Below are 24,219 nucleotides of genomic sequence, written 5' to 3'. Positions count from 1 at the left end.
TGGGAGGAAACCGGAACACCCGAAGGAAACCCATGCAGACATGGGGAGAACATGCAAACTCCACACAGTCACCCCCAAGGCTGGAATTGAAGCCTGGCACTGTGAGGCAGCAATGCTAAGCACTATGCCACCGTGCCACAAATGGTTCCGTGGTGCTATTTTGAAGAGCAGTGGAGATATCCCTGGTACCTTGTTCAATATTTATGTCTCAATCAACATCACAAAAATAGGATAATCCGTTCGTTATTACATTGCCGTTTGGAGGATTTGCTGTTTGTGGGATCTTGCTGTTCTCATGTTGGCTGCCATATTTCTTAAAATGACTGGGGGGGGGTGGTGTGTAGGGGGCATGGTGGCATAGTGGTTAGCACGGCTGCCTCACAGCGCCAAGGACCAAGGTTGAATTCTGGCCTCGGGTCACTGTGTGGAGTTTGCGTGTTCTCTCCATGTCTGCGTGGGTTTCCTCCGGATGCTCCAGTTTCCACCCACACTCCAAAAATGAGCAGGTTAGGCGGATTGGCCATGCTAAATTGCCCCTTAGTGTCAGGGGGGCTAGCAGGCTAAATACTTAAAGTTACGGGGAAAGGTCGTGGGTGGGATTGTTGTCGGTGCAGGCTCGATGAGCTGAATGGCCTCTTTTTGCACTGTAGGGATTCTGTGATTCTGTGACTATGATTCACAAAATAATTAATTGGCAGTAAATTGGCTCTGGGGTGGCCTGTGGCTGTGAAAGGCACTGTATAGGGGCAGGCCTTTCTTTACAGCTCAGTGGCTGAACCCCCCATTCCATTTGCCTCTGAGGGATCCGTGCACTTGCTGCCTTTTAGTCTTTCACAAACATAAATACACAGAGGCTGAACTATGTACTCCTGCCAGCAATGAGAAGTATGCAGTGCTTTTGAAATAAGGAAATGCATGGAGGCTTATCTGGAGAGAGTGCACCAAAGCTGAAATAGGTAATGAATTGCATTTTTATTATTTTCCATAAGTAGTGGATGTAGAAAATTGATAATATATTGCTCACTCACATCTTTCATACAAATAAACTAATACATTTTGGAAGGATTTCCTTGTTACAATCAAATGTCATTTCAGATTGGTCTTTGGAAATGGTGAAGAATTCAGCCTGTGACCCGTGCTATATTTTAATAGCTAATATTCACAAATAAAGGTTCTTTGTTACAATCCCTGGATTTTTTTACTGATCGGCTAAATATTAGGAAGCAAAGCAACGTTCTAGTCTGAAGGGAACATCGAATCATAGAATCCTTATGGTGCAGAAGGAGGCCATTTGGCCCATCAAACCTGCACCGACAACAATCCCACCCAGGCCCTATCTCTGCAACCCCACGTATTTACCCTGCTTGTCCCCCTGACACTAAGGGGCAATTTAGCATGGCCAATCCACCTAACCTGCACATCTTTGGAGTATGGGAGGAAACTGGAGCACCCGGAGGAAACCCATGCAGACACGGGGGAAGAACGTGCAAACTCCACACAGACAGTGACTTGAGGCTGGAATTGAACCTGGGTCCCTGGCGCTGCGAGGCAGCAGTGCTAGCCACTGTGCCGCCCAACATAAAAGCATGTTCCTTGGAGTGGCAATTAGTGTTGAGGCAACTGGCATTTTAAAAAAACGCAAAAATTGTGACAAGCGTTACAGCAGAAATAAATAACCCAACAGTAAGCTAAAAACAGCCTGCTTTATATTTGTGCCGTTTTCTATTTTTAAACCAATAGAAACTCAATATAATAATCCTTTTAGCTGCCTGAAAGGACGTTTAGAATGCTGAACTACAAGTCAGGCAGGAGATGAAATAAGGAGGTACCGTTCTAATTGATAGAAGCACCTGACGCTAACTAGAAAGCAGAGATTTCAATCCCAAATAAATTAATTTATCATTTCCTTTATTCATTTTCGGAATGTGAGCATCATTTGCAAAGCAAACATTTTACTACCCATCTCTAATTGCCCTGGAAGAGTTGGTGATGAGCTACCTTCTCAAACCGCTGCAGTCCATCTGGTGTAGGTGCACCCACAGTGCTGTTAGAAAGGGAATTCCAGGATTTTGACCCAGTGATAGTGAAGTAATGTCAATGTGGTTCCGAGTCAGGGTGGCGTTTGACTTGGAGAAAGACCTGCAGATGGCGCTGTTAGTATGCTTTTGCTGCCCTTGTCCTTGTAGTTGGTGGGTTTGGATGGTGCTTGGTGAGTTGCTTCTGTGCATCTTGGAGAGGGTACACACTGTTGCAAGTGTGCGTCAGAGGGGAGGAAGTGAATGGTAGATGGATGGGTTGCTGATAAAGTGGGCTGCTTTATCCTGGATGGTGTTGAGCTTCTTGAGTGTTGCTGGAGCTGTTCTCACCAAGTGGAGCGTATTTCATCGCACTTCTGACTTGTACCTTGTATACGGTGGACAGTCTTTAGGCTTTAAGGAGTCAGGGCGTGAGATATCCGTTGCAGAATTCCCAATCTCTGACCTGATCTTGTCGCCACAGTATTTACTCGGCTGGTCCTGTTAAGTCTTTAGTCCGTGTGTTCATGGTGGGAGATTCAGTCGTGCCACTGAAGGTAAGGGGGAGATGGTTTGAATCTCTTTTGTTGGAGCTGGTCATTGCATGGTGCTTGTGTGCCATAACTGTGAATTGCCACTTTACAACCCAAACCCAATTGTTGTCCAGATCTGGCTGCATGCAGACACGGACTGCTTCAGTATCTGGCACAGCAGGGACCCAGGTTCGATTCCCGGTTTGGGTGACTGTCTGTGCAGAGTTTGCACGTTCTCCCCGTGTCCGTATGGGTTTCCTCCAGGTGCTCCAGTTTACTCCCACAGCCCAAGGATGTGCAGGTTAGTTGGACTGGCCATGATAAATTGCCCCTTAGTGGCAGGGGGACTAGCTAGGGTAAATGCATGGGTTATGGGGATAGGGCCTGGGTGGGATTGTAGTCAGTGCAGACTCAATGGGCCGAATGGCCTCCTTCTGCTCTGTAGGATTCTCTGATTCTATTCTATCTGAGGAGTCGCATATGGTGCTGAACATTGTGCAGCCACCAGCAAACATCCTCACTTCTGACCTTCTGATGGAAGGAAGATCTTTGATGAAGCAGCTGAAGATATTTGAGCCAAGACATTGCCCCGAGAAAGTCCTGTGGCAATGTCCTAGGGCTGAGAAGATTGGCCTCCTCCAACTATAATGGGTGAGCTTGCACTGAGTCAGGCTATTAGTGTGATTGTGTGATATCTCTTGGAAGAAAAAGGATGGGAACAGGTTAAAAACCAGCAGAGCACTTTGTGGAGGAGGGAGATTGTAAGAAAACAAAACTGCAATGGGAACCTTGGGACTGAAAGACACCAATGATGCATGTTGCTTCCAATTTCCATTTGAAAATACCATTGTAATCTGTGACATTTATTCTCATTGCAGCCGCCAAGTACTTAACGTTCACAAGTCACACGGACTGGAGGACCTGGGTGGCATCAGTTGGCATTTAGCCATTTGTCTGCTCTTCATCTTTATTGTAGTGTATTTCAGTATTTGGAAAGGCGTGAAGACTTCTGGAAAGGTAGGTGGAGCTGAATCATGTGAAAAAGGCAACCTTGGCTTGTGCCTGTCAACATTGCGCGATGAGTTTGTTATTATTTTAAACATATCCTTTCATGTGATGTGAGCTAGGCCAGCATTGGCTGTCCATCCCTAATGGCCCTTGAGAATGTGGCTACCTTCCTGAACCGCTACAGTCCATGTGTTGTAAGTACACCCACAGTCCTGTTAGGGAGGGAAGCTGTCCAGCTATAAATCACATTCCTATACCACGCTGATAAACATAGAGTAGTGCAATGAAGAATTTGATACAGGGCTAGCAATTAAAGGAGATAGAAGTACCTTTTGAATTTTTAAATGGTTTTTAGTAAAAGTTTTAAAATTGCTCTACTAAAGTTTATTTACTAGTGTCACAAGTAGGCTTACGTTAGGCAATGAAGTTACCATGAAAATCCCCTAGCCACACATTCCAGCGCCTGTTCATGCACCTAACCAGCACGTCTTTTGGCATGTGGGAGGAAACCAGAGCACCCGGAGACACAGACACGGGGAGAACGTGCAGATTCTGCCCAGAGAGTCACCCAAGGCTGGAATCGAACCCAGGTCCCTGGTGCTGTGAGACAGCAGTGCTTACCACTGTGCCACCGTGCTGCCCATGGTCAGACAAGGTTAGAAGCTACACCTTCAATTTTTAATTCGCATAAATTGCTATTCTCACAGCAGTTGTAGACATGGGCACCCCAAGTTGTGCAGATTTTCCTTGAAGGGTGGGGTGGCATGGTGGCACAGTGGTTAGCACTGTTGCCTCACAGTGCCAGGGGCCCTGGTTCAATTCCTGGCCTCGGGTGTCCGTCTGTGTAGAGTTTGCACATTCTTGTGTGTCTGCGTGGGTTTCCTCCGGGTGCTCCAGTTTTCTCCCACGATTAAAAGGACGTGCTGGTTAGGTGCATTGGCTATGCTAGAATTCTCCCTCAGTGTACCCAAATAGGTGCCGGAGTGTGACGACTACGGGAATTTTTACAGTAACTTCACTGCAGTGTTAATGTAAACCTACTTGTGACACTAATAAATAAACTTTAAACTTATTTAAATATGCACACCAAGGGGTAGTTGATCCCTGAGATGAATATCCCATGTTGGGTTGATTGTAAACATATGGGGGCTACCACACAACCTTACTTGACATTGCTTCACAGCTTGAAGCTGTGTTTCAGATCTCCCACTCAAGAAAGTTACCGTCATATCGTCATGAAGTAGTTGCAGGAATGTGATCTTTTTTGGACATCCAAATCTCTGGAGCACAATCCACAGAGCCTAGCGACATATTGATTCAAATGCTTTGGTCAGGTTGATGAATGTAAAGTTCTTCCCATACCTTGGAAGCCACCTGCCTCAAAGGGCCACCATTGACAAGGAGATCCAACCACCAGATCAGCTGCACCAGCTCAGCCTTCTACAAAACTATGGCAGTAAGTGTTTGATAACAAGTCAATGAAACTCCCTAGTGTACAGAGCCCTTGCTGTCACCACACTCCTGTACTGCAGTGAGACCTGTATTCTGTATCAGCAACACAGAAGAACTCTAAAGAAATTCCATCAGCATTGCCCCTGCTGCATCCTCTGGATTCATGGCAGAACCATCACTAGTCTCCTTGAAACTAGCTCTACAAACATTCAAGCAAAAATCCAGTAAAATCAACCACGGGGGACTAGGCACTCTGCCCAGAGAACCAAAAAGTGTCTCCCTGCCAGGTCTTGTTCTTTAAACTCTCCGATGGCTAATATTCCAGGGAGGGACAAAGGAAAGATTATGACAACACACCGAAGCTCTCCTTGAGGCTCGGAAGCGTTGACATAACTGGGAGAAGATTGTTGCCAATCATTCAAAATGGCAAGGATTGTCCATCACGTTTTGTGTTAATGATGAGGCGGGACAGCAGCAGAGAAGGAAAGAAAAAGAAGCATATCCTGCACTCCGGATCCCGTGGGATACCTCATGGGATATCCTGCCCCATGTACCCAAAGACCTCTGGAAGAGAGTCATCTGCCTGTTCAGTCACGTGAAGAGCCATGGCAGAAACCCTTGAATCGAGAGACAGCTAAATCCAACACCTTCGCTCGATGAAATAATCTCCAAATGTGAGATGAAAATAGTGCTATGAAGCAGTTAATCTTTGCAACAAACTCACAACATTCATAGAACCTGATTCAAATAACAGATTTCCAACACCGGCATCTCCACATCAAATAACAGGCCCATAGGAAGAATACTTGTTGCCTTTCCTCTGGCGGTTTATATTATGATGTGGAGATGCCGACGTTGGACTGGGGTAAACACAGTAAGAAGTCTCACTTAACCTGGTGTTGTGAGACTTCTTACTGGGTCTATATTACTACAGCTGCCAGAACGCCCTCATTTAAAAAAAATTATTCATGGGACGTGGGAATTGCTGGCTGGCCAGCATTTATTGCCCATCCCTAGTTGTTGAGGGCAGTTGAGAGTCAACCACATTGCTGTAGTCACATGTAGGCCAGACCAGATAGATTTCCTTCCCTAAAGGACATTAGTAAACCAGATGGGTTTTTCCAGTAATCGTCATCAGTAGATTCTTAAATTCCAGATATTTATTGAATTCAAATTTCACCATCTGCCCTGGCAGGATTTGAACCCGAATCCCCAGAACGTTGGCTGAGTTTCTGGATTAATAGTTTAGCGATAATATCACTAGGCCATCACCTCCCCATGTGTTTCTGTTTTGCAGCTTTTTCCGACCACATCAATGTTGTCATTTCTTGGACTTGATCAGGTTTCAGAGAATCAATAGGCTTTTAAGTCCTTTTCTCTGGGAGTTCACCAGTCCTCCATGTTAATTCTGATTTCAGCCCTCCGAAAGAGGCCTATAGCTCAGTCTTTCCAATCAGACTGTTTTGTGTAAATCAACCCTGACAGTTCCATGTGTTGCTTATTAAAACGTGCATCAACCTAGTCCTGCCACATATTTCTTCATATCTGTTATGCAGGAGTGTTGGCCATGCCTCCACTACATCACATCATGATTATGAACAACTGTGGGTCTTGGCTCGTCATAACAATAATTAACTTGACTCAGCCAAGACAATCCTGATTGAGGCTCAAATAATCTCTTATTTTTTTGTTGTTCTTTGAAATTGCCATTTTTGGCCCAAGACTTGTCTTCTATTTCCAGAAAAACAAAATCTTTAAGTGGTCCCATGAGGACTGTAATTTAAGAAACACAGAGGCATCTGTTAAAATTCTTGGATTCATTTTGTCTCTCCTGATCTGAGATGGAACTTCCACTGCTAAAGTCTGCTTTACTCTGCTTAACGCTTATTTTCCTTTCTCAACTCCACAGTGTTATTAAAGTTTATTTATTAGTATCACAAGTAAGCTTACATTCACGCTGCAGTGAAGTTACTGTGAAAATCCCCCAGTCGCCACACTCCGGCGCCTGTTCGGGTACACTAAGGGAGAATATAGCATGCCCAATGTACCTAATCAGTCCGTCTTTTGGACGGTAGGAGGAAACTGGAGCACCCGGCGGAAACCCACGCAGACATAGGGAGAACGTGCAAACCCCACACAGACAGTGACCCAAGCCGGGAATCGAGCCCAGGTCCCCTGGCGCTGTGAGGCAGCAGTGCTAACCACTGTGCCGCCCTAGCATGTTGATTATCTCTTTTTACACTGACTACAAGTTGCCACATAAGCTTCTATCCATCCCATTAACAACTATTTTAATACCTTCCTGCATTTTTTAAAAAAAATATTCTATCACTAGGCATCTAATTCAGATTAAAAATACTGCTAAAATGTCAATTTTAAATTCACATCCATAGATTTCTCCACTTCCATTAAGTTCTGTAAAAGGAAAATCTCACAAATTAGCCACACAAATATCTCCAGTGTGAAGTTAATTCGAGGCTGAATGTTCACTGCACGTAATCCAATTTTTATTGGAACTGCAATAATCACAGGACTGGATGAGTTGTTGCAATTCACATTTTAGCTGCTTTAAAAAGTCTGACGATTCACAAAGTGACAAAAGAAATAAAATTCCATTTACGTGGTGTCTTTCCTGACCTTGGGAAGCTCTAAAGCACATATATACGCTGCAAAACAGTTGAAAGCTGGGATCTTGCCGGGCAGTTGCACTTAGCGATGGGGGATAGAAGGGGATTAAAAGCCTCTGCTTTTACCGAGCTAGACAAGATGGGCAGAGCTAAGCCCTGGGGCGCGATCTTACCACCCGTTCACGCCACGCTTCCAGTGCAGCAATATCGGAGAATTTGGCGGCCAGCAAAATCTCCATTCACTGCGGCGGGATGGGAAAACCCTGCTGGCGTGAACGGTGGTAAGATTCTGGAATTTCCTACCTCCTGGGGATTCCACATTGGTGGCCTTTGAAGGACCTGAAGGGCAGCACGGTGGCACAGTAGTTAGCACCACTGCCACACAGCGTCAGGGACCCGGGTTCGATTCCCGGCTTGGGGTTGCTGTGCGGAGTCTGCACATTCTCCCCATGTCAGCGAGAGCTTCCTCTGGGTGCTCCGGTTTCCTCCCACAGTCTGAAAAACGTGCTGGTTAGGTGCATTGGCCATGCTAAATTCTCCCTCCGTGTACCCGAACAGGCACCAGGGTATGGTGACTAGGGGATTTTCACAGTAACTTCATTGCGTTGCTAATGTAAGCCTACTTGTGTCACTAATAAATTAAACTTTCAAATGGGCTGGTATATAAGCTGCTGAATAGTGGATGTTGGGCCCACCTAGGCCAAGGAGATGAAGGCACACTTTTTAACTGAAAGTTTAGAGGTTCCCCCCTTACAGCAAGGAGCGTGGAACAGCTGTGTGTTTTGGGGGAGCCGGTGGGGGTTTGGGGGGGGGGGCTTCATTGCATGGACGCAGTCCTTTCTGACTAGCTATCAGTGATTGAATATAATTTCTAGCCAATCCAATGGTACCCTCGGTACTCCCGTCCTGGAATGGGAACCCACCATTCCACTGGCAATGAGAGAATGTCCCAGTGGTTTCGGAAGGTGCCAGTTGTGGACAGGATAAGAAATAGTAGCAGGACTACACCATACAGCCCCTTGAGCATGCTTCACCACTCAATATTCAGTTGTCTTATGATTACATTTTTCTCAGTGGATCCTTTACAATGAAATTACTAATTAATCCTGCTTCATTGGACAGTATTAGATCTAATTTAACTATATCCATAATTGGTTCCATAACATGTTTCAAAAAACTCTCAGAAAATAATTCTACAAACTCATCTTCCAGACCATCCAAGCTAATTTGATTTCTCCCCTCTACATAAGAGTGGAAGGGTGGCATGGTGGCACGGTGGCATGGTGGCACGGTGGCATGGTGGCACGGTGGCATGGTGGCACGGTGGCATGGTGGCACGGTGGCACAGTGGTTAGCGCTGCTGCCTCGCAGCTGCAGGGACCTGTGTTCAATTCCTAGCTTGGGTCACTGTCTGTGTGCAGTTTGCACGCTCTCCCCGTGTCTGCATGGGTTTCCTCCGGGTGCTCCAGTTTCCTCCCACAGTCCAAAGATGTGCAAGTTATGTTGATTGGCCATGCTAAATTGCCCCTTAGTGTCCTGGGATGTGTAGGTTAGAGGGATTAGCGGCATAAATATTTGGGGTTATGGGGATAGGACCTGGGTGGGATTGTTGTTGGTGCAGACTCAATGGGCCGAATGGCCTCCTTCTGCACTGTAGGGATTCTATGAAATCACCCACAATTATTACGTTACCTTTGCTACAAGCTCCAATTATTTCTTGCTTAATGCTTTGACCACCTGTATAATTATTGATAGGGGCCTATATACTACTGCCACTTACGTTTTTTGACCTTTGTTATTTTAAATTTCTATAAATACTGATTCTATTTCCTGATCTTCTCAGTCAAGATCCTTTCTCACCACTGGCCTGATGTCACTCTTTTCCACCAGGGCTGTCTGTCATTTCAAAATATTGTGTACCCTGGAATATTTATTTTCCAACCTTGGTCTCCGTGTGACCTTGGCTGATCATTCAGAGCTTGGAGATGGTGCGGAAAAAGCACCATAAAATGGAAGCAACTCGCAAAAGGGCCAGCCTTGGGATGGCAATGTTGGCGAAGGACAAAGAGGGGCATACCAATAGCAGAATGTGGTTGAGTCTGAATTGCCCTCCAAGGGCAACTAGACTTGGGCAATAAATGCTGGCCAGCCAATGGCGTCCATGTCCCATGAATGAATAAAAATAAAATAGTAACCAGAACCTTAAGAATCTACCCCTAGGGTAGAGTGTACTGCCTGAGGCTGAATGTCCTCTAAATGTTCAAGCATCAGTGTCAGCAGCTCTCCAGGGAAGTCAGCTGAAGGATGAGCTAAGACCCAGGGGGATTGGTAGGCATCCAATATCAGAAGCACTGGAGATCACCCTGGCTCTCAACTTCTATGGCTTTGCCTCTTCCCTGGGATCCGCTGAAGATATTTGTGGGATCTCCCAGTCTGCAGCCCATTAGTGCATCAAGATCATCAAGGAGAACCAGTGCCATGTTTGAGAGAGTTGATGGCAATGTGCGCTACGACACTGATCTGGAAGGACAGGGCCATTGGTTTTGGAGCCATTGCTGAACTCCACCAGGTGCAAGGTGTCATCCGCTGCCATCCGGGTTGCCACAGAACAGCCAGCAACCTTCATTAAAACAGCAATGTCTAACTGATCTGCATCCACCCAAAGTGGATCCTGCAGGTGTGTCTGTATAACTGGGCAGCCCCAGTTGCTGCAGCTTTCCTGGTTCCTTGTGCATCTTCAGGGACGGATACTCCGAGACCTGGGCTATCTACGAAAGAGATGGTTACTTATGCTTGTGAGGAATCCATGCAAGGTTGCAGAGGAGAGGTAGACCACCTGCCACAGACCAACCCGAGTGTCTGCTGAGCTGGCCACTGGACTTCTAATTCAAGCATTTGGATCGATCCGTTTGAGCCCTTCAGTATGCCCCCCATGAGGGTTTTGTGTATTGCGATGGTCTGCTGTGCGCTCTATAACCCTGGGGAGGAGGACCTCCTGCCTACCTTTGCAGACTGGAGGAGAAGCTGCTTGGAGGAATTACTGAGCTGTCGGGCTATCCGGGCTCTTCCTTCTGCCACTGCCGCTGTGGCCTTCCGATGAATCAAGGATCTCGAACGCAATGCCTAGGCGGGTGGGGGCCCATTCATCCACAATGGGGGTCACACGAATGCCACCAGTATTCAGCCACTCTCAAAAACCCCTGTGGCAGTCAGCGACGCCAGGCAGGCACCTCTCACTGAGAGGCAGCCACGGTCCGATATGGATGCAAATGTGGGCCGCCTTGGGAATTGGAGCGGGCGAGCGGTGGACAATGGGAAAGCCCATTGATCTTGGGTGGGATTTTCCGGTTTTGGGGACGAGTGGGGCCATAAAATCCCGCCTGCAGTCTCGGTGCTCTGTCAGAGAGCAACGATAGAAAGATGGAGGTCTTTGTTCAGGCAACAACAAATGCAGAGCTGTCAGCCCTTTAATATAGTTCAAACTGACACCAAACCTGCCACCCATGTACCTGCCTCCAGCCTGGGAGTGGTCCTTAAATGGCTGGCCTCTACGAGATTACATGTCATTGGCCACTTAATGGGAAAATGAAAATGGCACCTGCTTCTGGCACCATCACTGTGACCTTTGCCCGTAGAATACAATTCAGCCCCATATTTCTGTAATGGCAATTTGATTGAAATCATAGAAACCCTACAGTACAGAAGAAGGCCATTCGGTCCATCAAGCCTGCACCAACCACAATCCCAGCCAGGCCCCCTCCCATTAATTCCACATATTTACCCTGTTAATCCCCCTGACACTAAGGGGCAATTAGCATGGCCAATCCAACTAACTTGCACATCTTTGAAGTGGGGGAGGATATCAGAGCATCCGGAGGAAACCCACGCAGACACAGGGAGAATGTGCAGACTCCGCACAGCCACCCAAGGCCGGAATTGAACCCGAATCCCTGGCAGCAGTGCCACCGTGCCGCCCTTTTGATTTACCTTCGTTTGTGACAATGGTTCATTTATCTCATTGCAAGTGCTTTGTGCATTCAGATGAAGAAATTCCCAACAACGCACTGGGATTGCTGTCTCTCAGACTTGTCACCCTCTTGTCTTTTCAAGCCACTGGGTTCTAGAGAATAAAAGCAAATTACTGCGGATGCTGGAATCTGAAACCAAAAGAGAAAATGCTGGAAAATCTCAGCAGGTCTGGCAGCATCTGTAAGGAGAGAAAAGAGCTGACGTTTCGAGTCCGGATAACCCTTTAAGGGTCATCCGGACTCGAAACGTCAGCTCTTTTCTCTCCTTACAGATGCTGCCAGACCTGCTGAGATTTTCCAGCATTTTCTCTTTGGGTTCTGGAGAATAGTTAGTTCATTTGCAATCCAAATATTTGAGGTGCACATTTAATTTTCATCTGCCATTGTTACATAAAAAATGTTTTCAGAGTTGAAGAGTACCCAAAAAAGGTGCATCACTGTGGAACATCAATGTGCTGTTTCATGTCTGGTGAGATTGGAGCGAGTTGGGGGTAAAAGAGGAAATATAGGGTTGGATTCTCTGACCTCACTTGCAGCCAGGCTTCTCCAGGCCCGCTGCAGTGAACGGAGATTTGGCTGAGCGCCAAATTCTCCGTCCTCGCTGACGGTGGGGCATGAACAGTCAAAATATTCCAGATTTTAATCTCCATGTCACTAAGGTCCTGAGCTCCACTCCATGCTGTGAATAGTCTCCAAAACCCCAGACATCTTATACGTTGCTGGAGACAAAAGAAGCCCAAACAAGAGTCACCTCGAGTCATTTTGCTGATATTATATCAGATCGTAAATGGTGCTGTAACCTTAATTTGGAATTCTATTTAAATTTAACCAGTGAGAGTTGAACAAGAGGACAGATTCACATGTGTAATAGGCAACGTTAGAACAGGAATCATCAGGTCCTTTCCACGCTTAGAATGGACTTCTGGGCAGAATGGTGGAGACAAGAAGCCATCAAATCATTTTGCAACCAACGAGTGGGAATGCAGGGCTTTCCTGGAGTGAATGGAAGTGTGGGCCAGTTGTCCATTCCTCATCATCTTGTCCCTGTTAGCCAGCCTCTCCTCCTGCTACCCGGTTCTGAGTGGCACTGGCAGCTTCCAGGGACTGGATATCCAGGGGCTGTCTTGCCAGCAGCTGGTGCCCAGCAGTGATCTCACCTTGACTCTGGAGGGTTAGAGAGTTCCTTTTTCAAGAGACGGCCCCAGACAAACATTTATTTGTGCAGACTACAGCGTGATAAGGCCCATGAGGTCATGCGTATATTAAAAATGAGCTTGCACCCTGCAGTGCTGCTCTGTTTGTCTGGTCTGAGGGAGCAGCAATTACAGTCTGTATCTGCACTAATTCCCAAGGAAACTTGTTTCCCAGCAGAACAAAGCATTGCTCCTCCCCTACAGTATTTAAACAGACCGTTTTTAAATTTAATTATGGGATGTGGGCGTCACTGGCAAGGCCCAGCATTTATTGCCCATTCCTCATGGCCCCTTCAGAAGGTGGTGGTGAGCTGCCTTCTTCCACTGCTACAGTCCGTGTGGTGTAGGTACACCCACAGTGCCGTCGGGGAAGGAGTTTCAGGATTTGACCCAGTGACATTGAAGGAACGGCGTTACATTTCCAAGTCAGGATAATGAGTGACTTGGAGAGGAACCTCCAGGTGTTCCCAGATATCTGCTTCCCTTGTCCTTCTAGATGGGAGTGGTCATGAGTTAGGAAGGTGCTGCCTAAGGAGCCTTGGTGAATTCTTGCAGTGCATTTTGTAGATGGTACACACTGCTGCTACTGAGTGTCGGTGGTGGAGGGAGTGGATGTTTGTGGATGGGGTGCCAATCAAGCAGCTGCTTTGCCCTGGATGGCGTCAAGCTGCTTCAATGTTGTTGGAGCTGCACCCATCCAGGCAAGTGGAGAGTATTCCATTACACTCCTGACTTGTACCTTGTAGGTGTTGGACAGGCTTTGGAGAGTCAGGAGATGAGTTACTCACTGCAGGATTCCTAGCCTCTGACCTGGTCTGGTGGCCACAATATTTATATGGCTAGTCCAGTTCAGTTCCTGGTCAATGATAATCCCCAGGATGTTGATAGTGGAGGATTCAGTGATTGCAATGCCAATGAATGTCAAGGGGTGATAGTTAGGCTGTTTTTCATAAAAGATGATCATTGCCAGGCACTTATGTGGCATAAATGTTACCAGCATGGACACTTTCATCAAGTTATACTGGTCAGCTTGGAACTTTCACAGCAGTTAGTTTGTTCAGTGTAAATATATCTGGCACATATAGAATGCATGTTGTATTTTTAGAACTGCCTAATTTTTTTTATTTCTTCTGCAGGTTGTATGGGTAACAGCCACCCTCCCCTATCTTGTACTGTTTATTCTCTTGGTTCGGGGTGCCACCCTGCCTGGGGCCTGGCGAGGTATCCTCTACTATCTTAAGCCTGAATGGAACAAACTCCTTACCACTCAGGTAAGTCAACTAGAGCCATATTGGCCCTAGTTTAATACTACTGATTCACTACACTTCATGTCCTCTGTGACCTGATTCTGATTCCTTGGATGGCAGGTCTGTCATATGGGCAGAGACTAAGTCGGTTAGGATTATATTCATTGGTGTTTAGAAGAGCGAGAGGGGATCTCATAGAAACTTATGAAATTCTAACAGGGTTAGACAGGGTAAATTCAGAAAGAATGTACCTGATGGAGGGGGAGTCCAGAACTAGGGGTCATAGTTTGAGGATAAGGGGTAAACCTTTTAGAACTGAGGTGAGGAGAAATTTCTTCACTCGGAGAGTGGTGAATGTGTGGAATTCACGACCACAGAACGTAGCTGAGGCCAACGTTGTGTGATTTCAAGAAAAAATTAGATATAACTCTTCGGGCTAAAGGGAGAAAAGGGGGATCGGGATATTAAATCTGATGATCAGCCATGATAATAATGAATGGCGGAGCAGGCTCGAAGGGCCGAGTGGTCTACTCCTGCTTCTAGTTTTATGTTTTTATGACCTAGCAGGCAGGTAGATCACTGTGTAACGTCTATGGTCCAACACCCAAGCATCAGTCAAAATGCCATAAAGTTGACCGTGCAGAACTATACTTGCATAATACGTCCTTTGGAACCATAGCACTGGCGGTGTGTTGTATCAAAGTTCTTTTAGTGATTGCGATGTGCACCATATCAAGTTGTGGAATTATCGCAATCTGCCCCAGTAAGGGAGTAAAGTAACATCTCTCATTCCCAAAACTTCTTTGCCTCCTCAGCCTCTCTGTATTTTCCCAGAAGGGGCTGGTTTGAGCTTGGATGCAGTTCCTGAAGCACTGACTGCCCCTTCGCCTACCTGACATCTCGCCCAAATAGGCACTTGTCATCTTGTGATGCTGCAACCTGAGCTCATCTAGTTGTGGAGGATGAGATCGCTGAGTTGGAAAATCATGGTGATAAACCTTGCTGCAGGACTAGAGAGAAGAGCCATGGCTAACGAGTAGGTGAGGTACAGAGCGAATCATAGAATCCCTATAGTGCAGAAGGAGGCCATTTGGCCCATTGAATCTGCACTGACCACAATCCCACCCAGGCCTTATTCCTGCAACCCCACATATTTATCCTGCTAATCCCTTGATTGGCTATGCTAAATTGATGAATCAACCTAAACTGCACATCGTTCAGTCTGTGGAAGGAAACCGGAGCACCCGGAGGAAACCCACGCAGACACGGGTAGAATGTGCAAACTCCACACAGACAGTGACCTGAGGCTGGAATTGAACCCGGGTCCCTGACGCTGCAAGGCAGCAGTGCTAACCATTGTGTCACTGTGCTGCCCGAAGCCTGTGTTCCTGGTGATGTCTTTTTTTGATTCTGTAGCCAACTTAGCTTTTATAAAATGATGAACATTAAGACCGGAATTTTACGCCGGTGGGATTTTCCAGTCCTGCCGATGTCAACAGACCTCTGAGCAGCTCGCCGCATTTTATGGCCCATCCCCCACTGCGTCGGGGCTGTAAAACTCCCACCATTAAAAAGGTGATGGAGGACGGAGATGGCGGTGGCAGGTCCAGCTATAGAATTGAAAAAAGTTGGGTGGGATTCTCCGGCCTCCCAGCCGCATGTTTCCCGGCAGCAGGAGGCAGCGCGCCGTTCGCTGGCAGTGGGATCCTCTGGACCCGCCACTGTCAACAGGATTTCTCATTGGGGCGGCACAGTGGTTAGCACTGCTGCCTCACAGCGCCAGGGACCTGGGTTTAATTACTGGATTGGGCCACTGTCTGTACGGAGTCTGCCACCGGGAAATCCATGGCCAGGGAGGCACCGCTGGCAGGACTGGAGAATCCCGCCTCCAACGAATGGCCGGAGAATCTCACCCATTAAGTTTGGGAAATGGCAAAGCTGGAGTTCAAGCCTTGCGAGTGAATGCACAGTGATCTCCAAAATACCAAGGAATCAGGGAAAAGGACGCTACACACACAGATGATGCATACTCAGATTACACAGGCATGAGCCTCCGAGACATCTCACCAGACTATTAGAATGAAATTATTTCTGAAATTTCACGAAAACTCCAACTACAACCAACACTGTAGTTTAATTGATCAGCGCGCTTTTAAATTAATCTTCTGCCCTCAAACTACAGTGTAGACTTTCTACTTAGTTGTGCCCAATTTCCTTTTTGGTGCAATTCACTGAAAGGTTCACAAAAGATTGAGGAACTTTAAACGTCAATTAGATTTGGCACAAATCAGGTTTCTGCTATCTTTTGCGTTTGTTTACATTGTGCTTGTAGCCGGCCCTGTCCATGCTCCCAGCATGAAAAAGTCTAAAATGTATTTATTAGTGTCACAAGTAGGCTTGCATTAACACAGCAATGAAGTTACTGTGAAAATCCCCTAGTTGCCAAACTCCGCATCTGTTCGGCTATATTGAGGGAGAATTTAGCATGGCCAATGCACCGAACCAGCACGTCTTTTGGACTGTGGGAGGAAACCGGAGCACCCGGAGGAAACCCACGCAGACACGGGGAGAATGTGCAGACTCCAAACGGACAGTGACCCAAGCCGGGGAATTGAACCCGGGTCCCTGGGGCTGCGAGGCAGCAGTGCTAACCACCGTGCCACCATACCACCCCAATGAATCTATTTTGGGAATCTTTGTTAGTTGCGATAGTCTGCAGGACTTCAAAGAGACAAAAACATTAAACAAGTTCTTTTGGGGCTGGGATAGTAATAGAATCATTTAGAAATGTTTTGCATTTTACCAAGGAACTGACTATTGTACGCCAATGTAATAGGATATAGTTCTGCATATCTATGAATTTTTTTTCCAATCAGTTCAAATTCTAATTGGGTTACTCACAGGAGGTGGATAGCCATTGGCTGAAATTTTCCAGCCTTTCCCACCAGTGGAATCTTCCAGTCCTGCCGACGGCGATTCCCCCCCCCCCCCTCCCCCCCTCCCCCCCTCAGGTGGGTTCCCCATCTGCACAAGTTACGAACAAGGGGAAAAGCCATTGACTTCAGTGGGACTGTCGTTAAATATGCCTGTTTTTGTGATAACCCTATTTTGACTGCATTAATCAAACTGTACCAGGTTACCTGAAGAATACAGAGAAATATTAACATTTTCATTGTGCTGGTTCTTGGCGGATTTTGCAATATGCACATGATTTTGAGTGGAACTCAAGAAAAAAACTAACATCTTAAAATGGGTGCAATTTTAAGCATAACTCGTGCCCAGACCATTGACCATGTTTGAAGTTGAAACTCTTATTACCATCTAGCTCGGCAGTCCAATGTGTTTCCTCTGCTGAATCACTTTTTTTTCAAGTGTAAATAAATTGCCAGAATTTAGTGCAAAAACAAAGATAAAGGCCCACCGATGTCTGCCACTAAAATGCAAGTCATGATGTGGAGATGCCGGCGTTGGACTGGGGTAAGCACAGTAAGAAGTCTCACAACACCAGGTTAAAGTCCAACAGGTTTATTTGGTAGCAAATGCCATAAGCTTTCGGAGCGCTGCCCCTTCGTTAGATGGAGTGAAAGTTCTTTCACTCCATCTGACGAAGGGGCAGCGCTCCGAAAGCTTATGGTATTTGCTACCAAATAAACCTGTTGGACTTTAACCTGGTGTTGTGAGACTTCTTACTAAAATGCAAAACAGCATTGCAATCAGTAGTTCCTTTGTGTGTTTACAACAGGGGTCTCCAAACTTTTCAGTACGAGGGCCACATCGTATATTTTACACATTTTCGGGGGCCAAAGAAAAAAAATTAGTTTTATAAATGAACTGGCGATGATTAAGCCAGTGAGATCGAATGAAATTCACTGTTGAAACAACAGGTTTCAGAACGCAAGACATATCCACATATTTTCCGCACAATGCTTGTTGATGGATAATGCAATGCAGAAACATCGGCTTTGAGAATCCACCAACCTCACAAGCTTTTGTGATTTGTCCAACCAAACCTTTCTTCAGCCCAGACATGTTCTTTCCTCCATCAATTGTCACGCATTGCAGTTTATTCCACTCCAGGTTATACAGTTTTTTGCAATTCTTTGAAGATGTCTTCTCCAGTTACTGTGCTGTGCATGCTATGCACTGATGCTAATTCTTGTGTCACATTAAATTCACTGTCGACGCCACGGATGAATACTAGGAGTTGTGATGTGTCACACACATCAGCCGATTCATCAAGTGCGAGAGAATACAACAGAAAATTTCTTGCTTTGTCTGCAATTTGATGAAAGATATTGCTTCCTATATCCTCAATTCTACGAGCAACAGTATTTGACGCAAGACTGATGATTTTGAACAGATTTGCTTTTTCTGGGCATAACTCTTCCACTGCTTCCATTATACACTCTTTGATGAGATCTCCATCGGTGAATGGCTTTCCTCTTTTAGCCAACATATAAACTAGTTTGTAACTGGCCCTGGTTAAAGCTTCATTTTCAGTTATCTTCTGTGTAAAAAAAGCTTGTTGGGAAAGCAACCTGCGTTTCATTGATTCAAATTTTTCCAAACGCTGTGTTCCTGTGAATTGGGAATGACTTGGTTCATGTTTGGTCTCATACTGCTGACGTACATTGCACTCCTTCAAAACTGCAACAGTTTCGTTGCATATGACACACAAGGCTTTATCACCTGCTTGTACAAAGATCTACTTTACACCCCATTCTTCATTAAACAGGCGGCACTCACTGTCCACTTTTCTTTTCCTTTTTCCTTCCATAACTGAATTGGTCTGAATTGCCGCCATCATTGTCATTGTTCTCGCCTCATTTCAGACAAATGGAGCTTACGGATTGGATAAAGCAGCTGTTACTCAGTCAATGCAGAGCGGCAATTGGATAACAGATGTCTCAATTGCTGATTCGTTTAATGAACTGTCAGTCACAAGACGGCAGCTCTGATTGGACAATAGGCCGGTAAAGAGGGCGGGGATTCCCATGGGTCCATCAGACACCGCGGGGAGCCGCAGCAAATGTCCGGCCTGTGGCTTCCGTCCCCGCGTCCGGATCATGAGTCAGCGGAGGGGTTCCGGATGCGGGAGTGTTTACGGCAGCGGGAATCCCGTCCCGCCCCACTGGCTGTGGGCCAGATGTTAGCCTGCTGCGGGCCGGATGTGGCCCGCGGGCCGTAGTTTGGAGACACCTGGTTTACACTATGTTTAACATGATACTCTTTAGGGATTTCTGTACTAAGTCAGAGGGAAAATCACATCATCTTCTCCTATTAGAAAAAGCACACAGCAGCACTCCCACGGTACTATCTTAGTTTGTAGTTTTTTTATTGTCACAAGTAGGCTTACATTGACACTGCAACGAAGTTACTGTGAAAATCCCCGAGTCGCCACACTCCGGTGCCTGTTCGGGTACACTGAGGGAGAATTTAGCATGGCCAATGCACCTAACCAGCACGTCTTTCGGACTGTGGGAGGAAACCGGAACACCTGGAAGATCACAGGGAGAACGTGCGGACTCTGCACGGACAGTGACCCAAGTCAGGATTGAACACGGGTCCCTAGCTCTGTGAGGCAGCAGCGCTAACCACTGTGCCACCATGTGACTACACCGAATTGTCAGCGTAGGCTACATGTTCAGCTTCTAGAGTGAATCTAGACTCAGATTTAGATGTGAGAGCATGACCATTGAGCCAAGCTGTCACTTGTTTTGTACAGTACACCTGCATCAGTTAGCTAAAAACAGTTCTGGAATTGGATGAAACTATGGAGGAAACCACTAATCTTCAACATGTGCCTCATGGACATTTCCTCTTAACTTATTGTACAATTAATTGCCTTTGATTATCTGTAGTTCAACAAAACCTGTCAGCCGCCTAACGTTCAGCTGTTATTATCAAGTCCGATAGCTCACCTCTTATATTTAAAGCTTTTTTTATATAGTTGAAACACTTAACTAGTTTGTGAACAGTTGCTAAACTGACTGGGGTATTGCTGACTTCAAAAAGTGTGAGTCGCTTTAGTCTTGACACCTGAAATCAGAATGATGGCCCAGGTGCATTTCTGTGGCCTGGGCTCAGTTGTCAGAGCAAGAGATAGCGGGTGGGATTTTGCGGCCTCACTCGAGCAAGACCGTAAATTCCCGCTCAAGGACAATGGACATTTCTGTTGTCCGCCCCTCACCGGGTCTAACTCCGTGGCGGGTGTAATAACTCCACAAAGGTGAAAGTCCCACCACCAAGTTACTTTATTTACACCATACATCTGTACACAGCCAGTTCTCCAGTTGCTTCCTGCTGAATGCAGGCTGGGAGTCTGACACACCTGCTTTAAATAGGGAGCATGAGGCTCCCTGATTTAACCATCAATTAGGACTCATCAGGTAGTTCATACTCTAGCAAGCCAACCTCATTAGCTTGGCTGAAGTCATCACAGCGGGCAGGGCGGTAAAGATCATCTGGGAACTAATGATCACATCCATCACAGACACTGGTCTTCTGGATTATGAAGCTGGCAACAGAGCCATACAGGGAGATAGGCAACTGCAAAAGGCAAAATAACACACATTAGAACATTTACCCGATGTAACAATGGGCCGGATTCTCCGACCTCGCCTGCAGCTGGGATTCTCCCATCCCACTGCAGTGAACGGGGATGTGGCTGAGCGCCAAATTCTCAGTTCTTGCTGGTGGCAGGGCGTGAACGGCCGGAGAATTCCAGGGACTGTCTCCAGCTGAGATGGGATAACCTCTCTACCTTCCTGCCCCCCAGTGACCGCAACTAAAACGTCCGGCTAGAGATTTAGTATTCAGCATTTTGGCAAGTGGTGGCCATGCAGATTGGGAAGTGCTGATGACAATTAGCTGGCCATTAATTTTATGGATTAGCCTTGGCTCAGGCTCTCACGCCTCTGAGTCAGGAAGACAGTGAGTTCCACCTGGACTCAAGAGACTTCACCACAAAATCCTGTTACTACCGTGCAGTGTGGGGTAGTGTTGCACTGTCAGAGACAGCTTTCAGATAAAAATTTAAACAGTCTACCTGCTGAGATGAATGTAAAAACATTCATCTCAGCAAAGGAGTACAAAGGAGTTCACCCAGTATTGCGTCCTGCGTTGCTCATTCGACCAACACCATTAGAAACACTGGATAAAAGCAAATTACTGCAGATGCTGGAATCTGAAACCAAAAGAGAAAATGCTGGAAAATCTCAGCAGGTCTGGCAGCATCTGTAAGGAGAGAAAAGAGCTGACGTCTTGAGTCCAGATGACCCTTTGTCAAAGCTGAAAGGCATAGAAAGTGGGAGATATTTATACTGTAGGGTGAGGGAATGGGGGGGTGCGAATGGCAGTCCATAGAGAGAATAGAAGGTGTGAATGGCCAAACGGCAGAGAAGCTGAAAATCAGAGGGTAAACTGTGACAGATGAAGATGTGGATTAGAAACAAGTCACCTGGCCAAACATCGCATTGCTATGTGCAATATTTTATTGTGTGCAAATTGGCTGCTTATTTTGACTACTAAACAACAATTGCTATATCTTAAGATGACTTAATTACTTCTCATAGAATCATAATGGCGCAGGGGACCATTTGGCCCAATACTGTGGAAGAACTTTGGGATGTTCTGTCGTCACAAAACATGTTATATATTTATTCATCAACCAGCCTCACCAAAAGGAATATTTTAAAAATATTTTTACTCCATCCTTAAAGTTACAAAGCCAATGCTCAGAATGGATGTGCGTGGCATGTTGGCACAGTGATTAGCACAGCTGCCTCACAGCGCCAAGGACTTTGGTTCAATTCTGGCCTCGGGTGACTGTCAGTGAAATCTGCACATTCTCCCTGTGTCTGCATGGGTTTCCTCTGGGGTTCCAGTTTCCTCCCACACTCCAAAAAATTAAGTTGATTGGCCATGCTAAGTTGCCCCTTAGTGTTCGGGGGATTAGTAGGGTAAATACGTGGGATTATGGGGATAGGGTCTAGGCGGGATAGTTGTCAGTGCAGGCTCAGTGGGCCGAATGGCCTTTTTCTGCACTGTAGGGATTCTATGAATGGACCGGGTAAACCAAAATCCATTCCTTGCTTGCTCCAAAAACTAAATTCAGAATCCAATTCAAGGTTCCCCACAAGGGAGACAAACAAGATCCAAGCTGACAAAATGCGAAGTGATGCATTTTGGTAGAAATAATGTAGGGAGGAGCTATACGATAAATGGCAGAACCATAAAGGGTGTAGATACGCAGAGGGACCTGGGTGTGCAGATCCTTGAAGGTGACGTCACAGGTGGAGAAGGTGGTGAAGAAGGCATATGGCATGCTTACCTTTATAGGACGGGGCATAGAGTATAAAAGTTGGGGTCTGATGTTGCAGATGTATAGAACGTTGGTTCGGCCGCATTTGGAATACTGCGTCCAGTTCTGGTCACCACACTACCAGAAGGATGTGGAGGCTTTGGAGAGAGTACAGAGGAGGTTTACCAGGATGTTGCCTGGTATGGAGGGGCTTAGTTATGAGGAGAGATTGGGTAAACTGGGGTTGTTCTCCCTGGAAAGACGGAGGATGAGGGGAGACTTAATAGAAGTGTATAAAATTATGAAAGGCATAGATAGGGTGAACGGTGGGAAGCTTTTCCCCAGGTCGGTGGTGACGTTCACGAGGGGTCATAGGTTCAAGGTGAAGGGGGGGGAAGTTTAACACAGATATCAGAAGGACATATTTTACACAGAGGGTGGTGGGGGCCTGGAATGCGTTGCCAGGCAAGGTGGTGGAGGCGGACACACTGGGAACGTTTAAGACTTATCTAGACAGCCATATGAACGGAGTGGGAATGGAGGGATACAAAAGAATGGTCTAGTTTGGACCAGGGAGTGGCACGGGCTTGGAGGGCCGAAGGGCCTGTTCCTGTGCTGTATTGTTCTTTGTTCTTTGTATATGGCATTGCTCCCCGTGTTGGGCTTGATCCAATGCTTGATCTGAGCCAGAAGGAAAATTTGGATACATTGCACTCAGTTTCTTATAGACATTTATCTCATTGCCATTTGTGAGACTTTGTTGTGTGTCAATTGGCTTCTATGTTTCCCCATGGTAAAACCCCACTTCAAAGGTCTTTCACTTGTAAAGAGCCTTTTGATCTCATCCTCGAAATCTTTTTTTTCTCTCTTTTTTAGTTCAGCCTTTCTGACGGTTGGATAAACATGAGCTGCCGGTACAAAATTTTGGGCAACTCTCAAGTTTTTCCCATCTCATTATCAGAATTCATTTGTATTGCAATCCTTTAAATAGTCCCGGGACTCGAGTGAGTTTTATTGAGCTGGCTGGACTGATCGCCATTGTCGTAGAGCAGATGTAAGAAGTGGCATTTCCCTGGTGTTTGGAGATGAACAGAGTGGTGAGTTCAGGGAGAATGTGGCCAGGCGCAGGGCAGCCCATACTCACCCTTGAGAAAATCTCACTTTCTGTGAAGCAGAGCAGTGGATGGGGGACTTGATTATGAGAGTGTGTTTGTATGTTCTGTTGCCTGTTGCTGAGAGAGATTTTGGTGTCTGTAAAAGCTGATGTACTCTCCAGCACTTATAATTATGTAATCAGACCCGTGATAAGTGGTGGAGCCTGTATTAGCAACCGAGAGATATTACTGAAAAAAGACACGTATTGTCGAAGCTTTTCGTCTTGCACTCATCAGGACATTTGGAAGAGTACCAAACTGTAAGTGGAGCAATGATTTATACTTGTTCCCATTACAATTGGTGATTATTCTGATGAGTGCATAATGAAAACCTTTGACAACACATTTTTTTTTCAGCAATACTCAAATTCTATTCTACCAACTGAATAAACCTCGAGGTAGTGAATTCAAATCACACCATAGCAAGTGGTGCCATTGATTTTAACAAATCTGGTCATTTTCAGCCCGGCACCAGAAAAGATGATAAAGATAGTTACTGGATTGCCATAAAAAAACAAATCAGTTCATTAATGTCCTTCTGCCACCCTTTGGAGAAGGTACAGAAAAGATTTACCAGGATGTTGCCTAGTGTGGAAGGCATTAGCTATGAGGAGAGGTTGAAGAAACTGGGTTTGTTCTCACTGGAACGACGGAGGTTGA

The 24,219-nt window shown here is 46.1% G+C and overlaps 1 protein-coding gene across 2 annotated transcripts in view; it reads left to right on the top strand.

Annotated features, from left to right (window-relative positions):
• LOC144501304 (sodium-dependent serotonin transporter-like) overlaps nt 1-24,219 on the top strand; it is an 81,570-nt gene that overhangs the window by 21,123 nt on the left and 36,228 nt on the right. For both annotated transcript variants that reach the window (XM_078224903.1, XM_078224904.1), the window contains exons 5-6: nt 3,427-3,565; nt 13,993-14,127. In XM_078224903.1, coding sequence (XP_078081029.1) covers nt 3,427-3,565; nt 13,993-14,127 — 274 coding nt within the window. The remainder of the gene's footprint in view (nt 1-3,426; nt 3,566-13,992; nt 14,128-24,219) is intronic.

This window comes from Mustelus asterias, chromosome 12, assembly GCF_964213995.1.
Source record: "Mustelus asterias chromosome 12, sMusAst1.hap1.1, whole genome shotgun sequence".
Lineage (NCBI taxonomy): Eukaryota > Metazoa > Chordata > Chondrichthyes > Carcharhiniformes > Triakidae > Mustelus > Mustelus asterias.
This window is presented reverse-complemented; position numbering and strand designations above follow the sequence as displayed.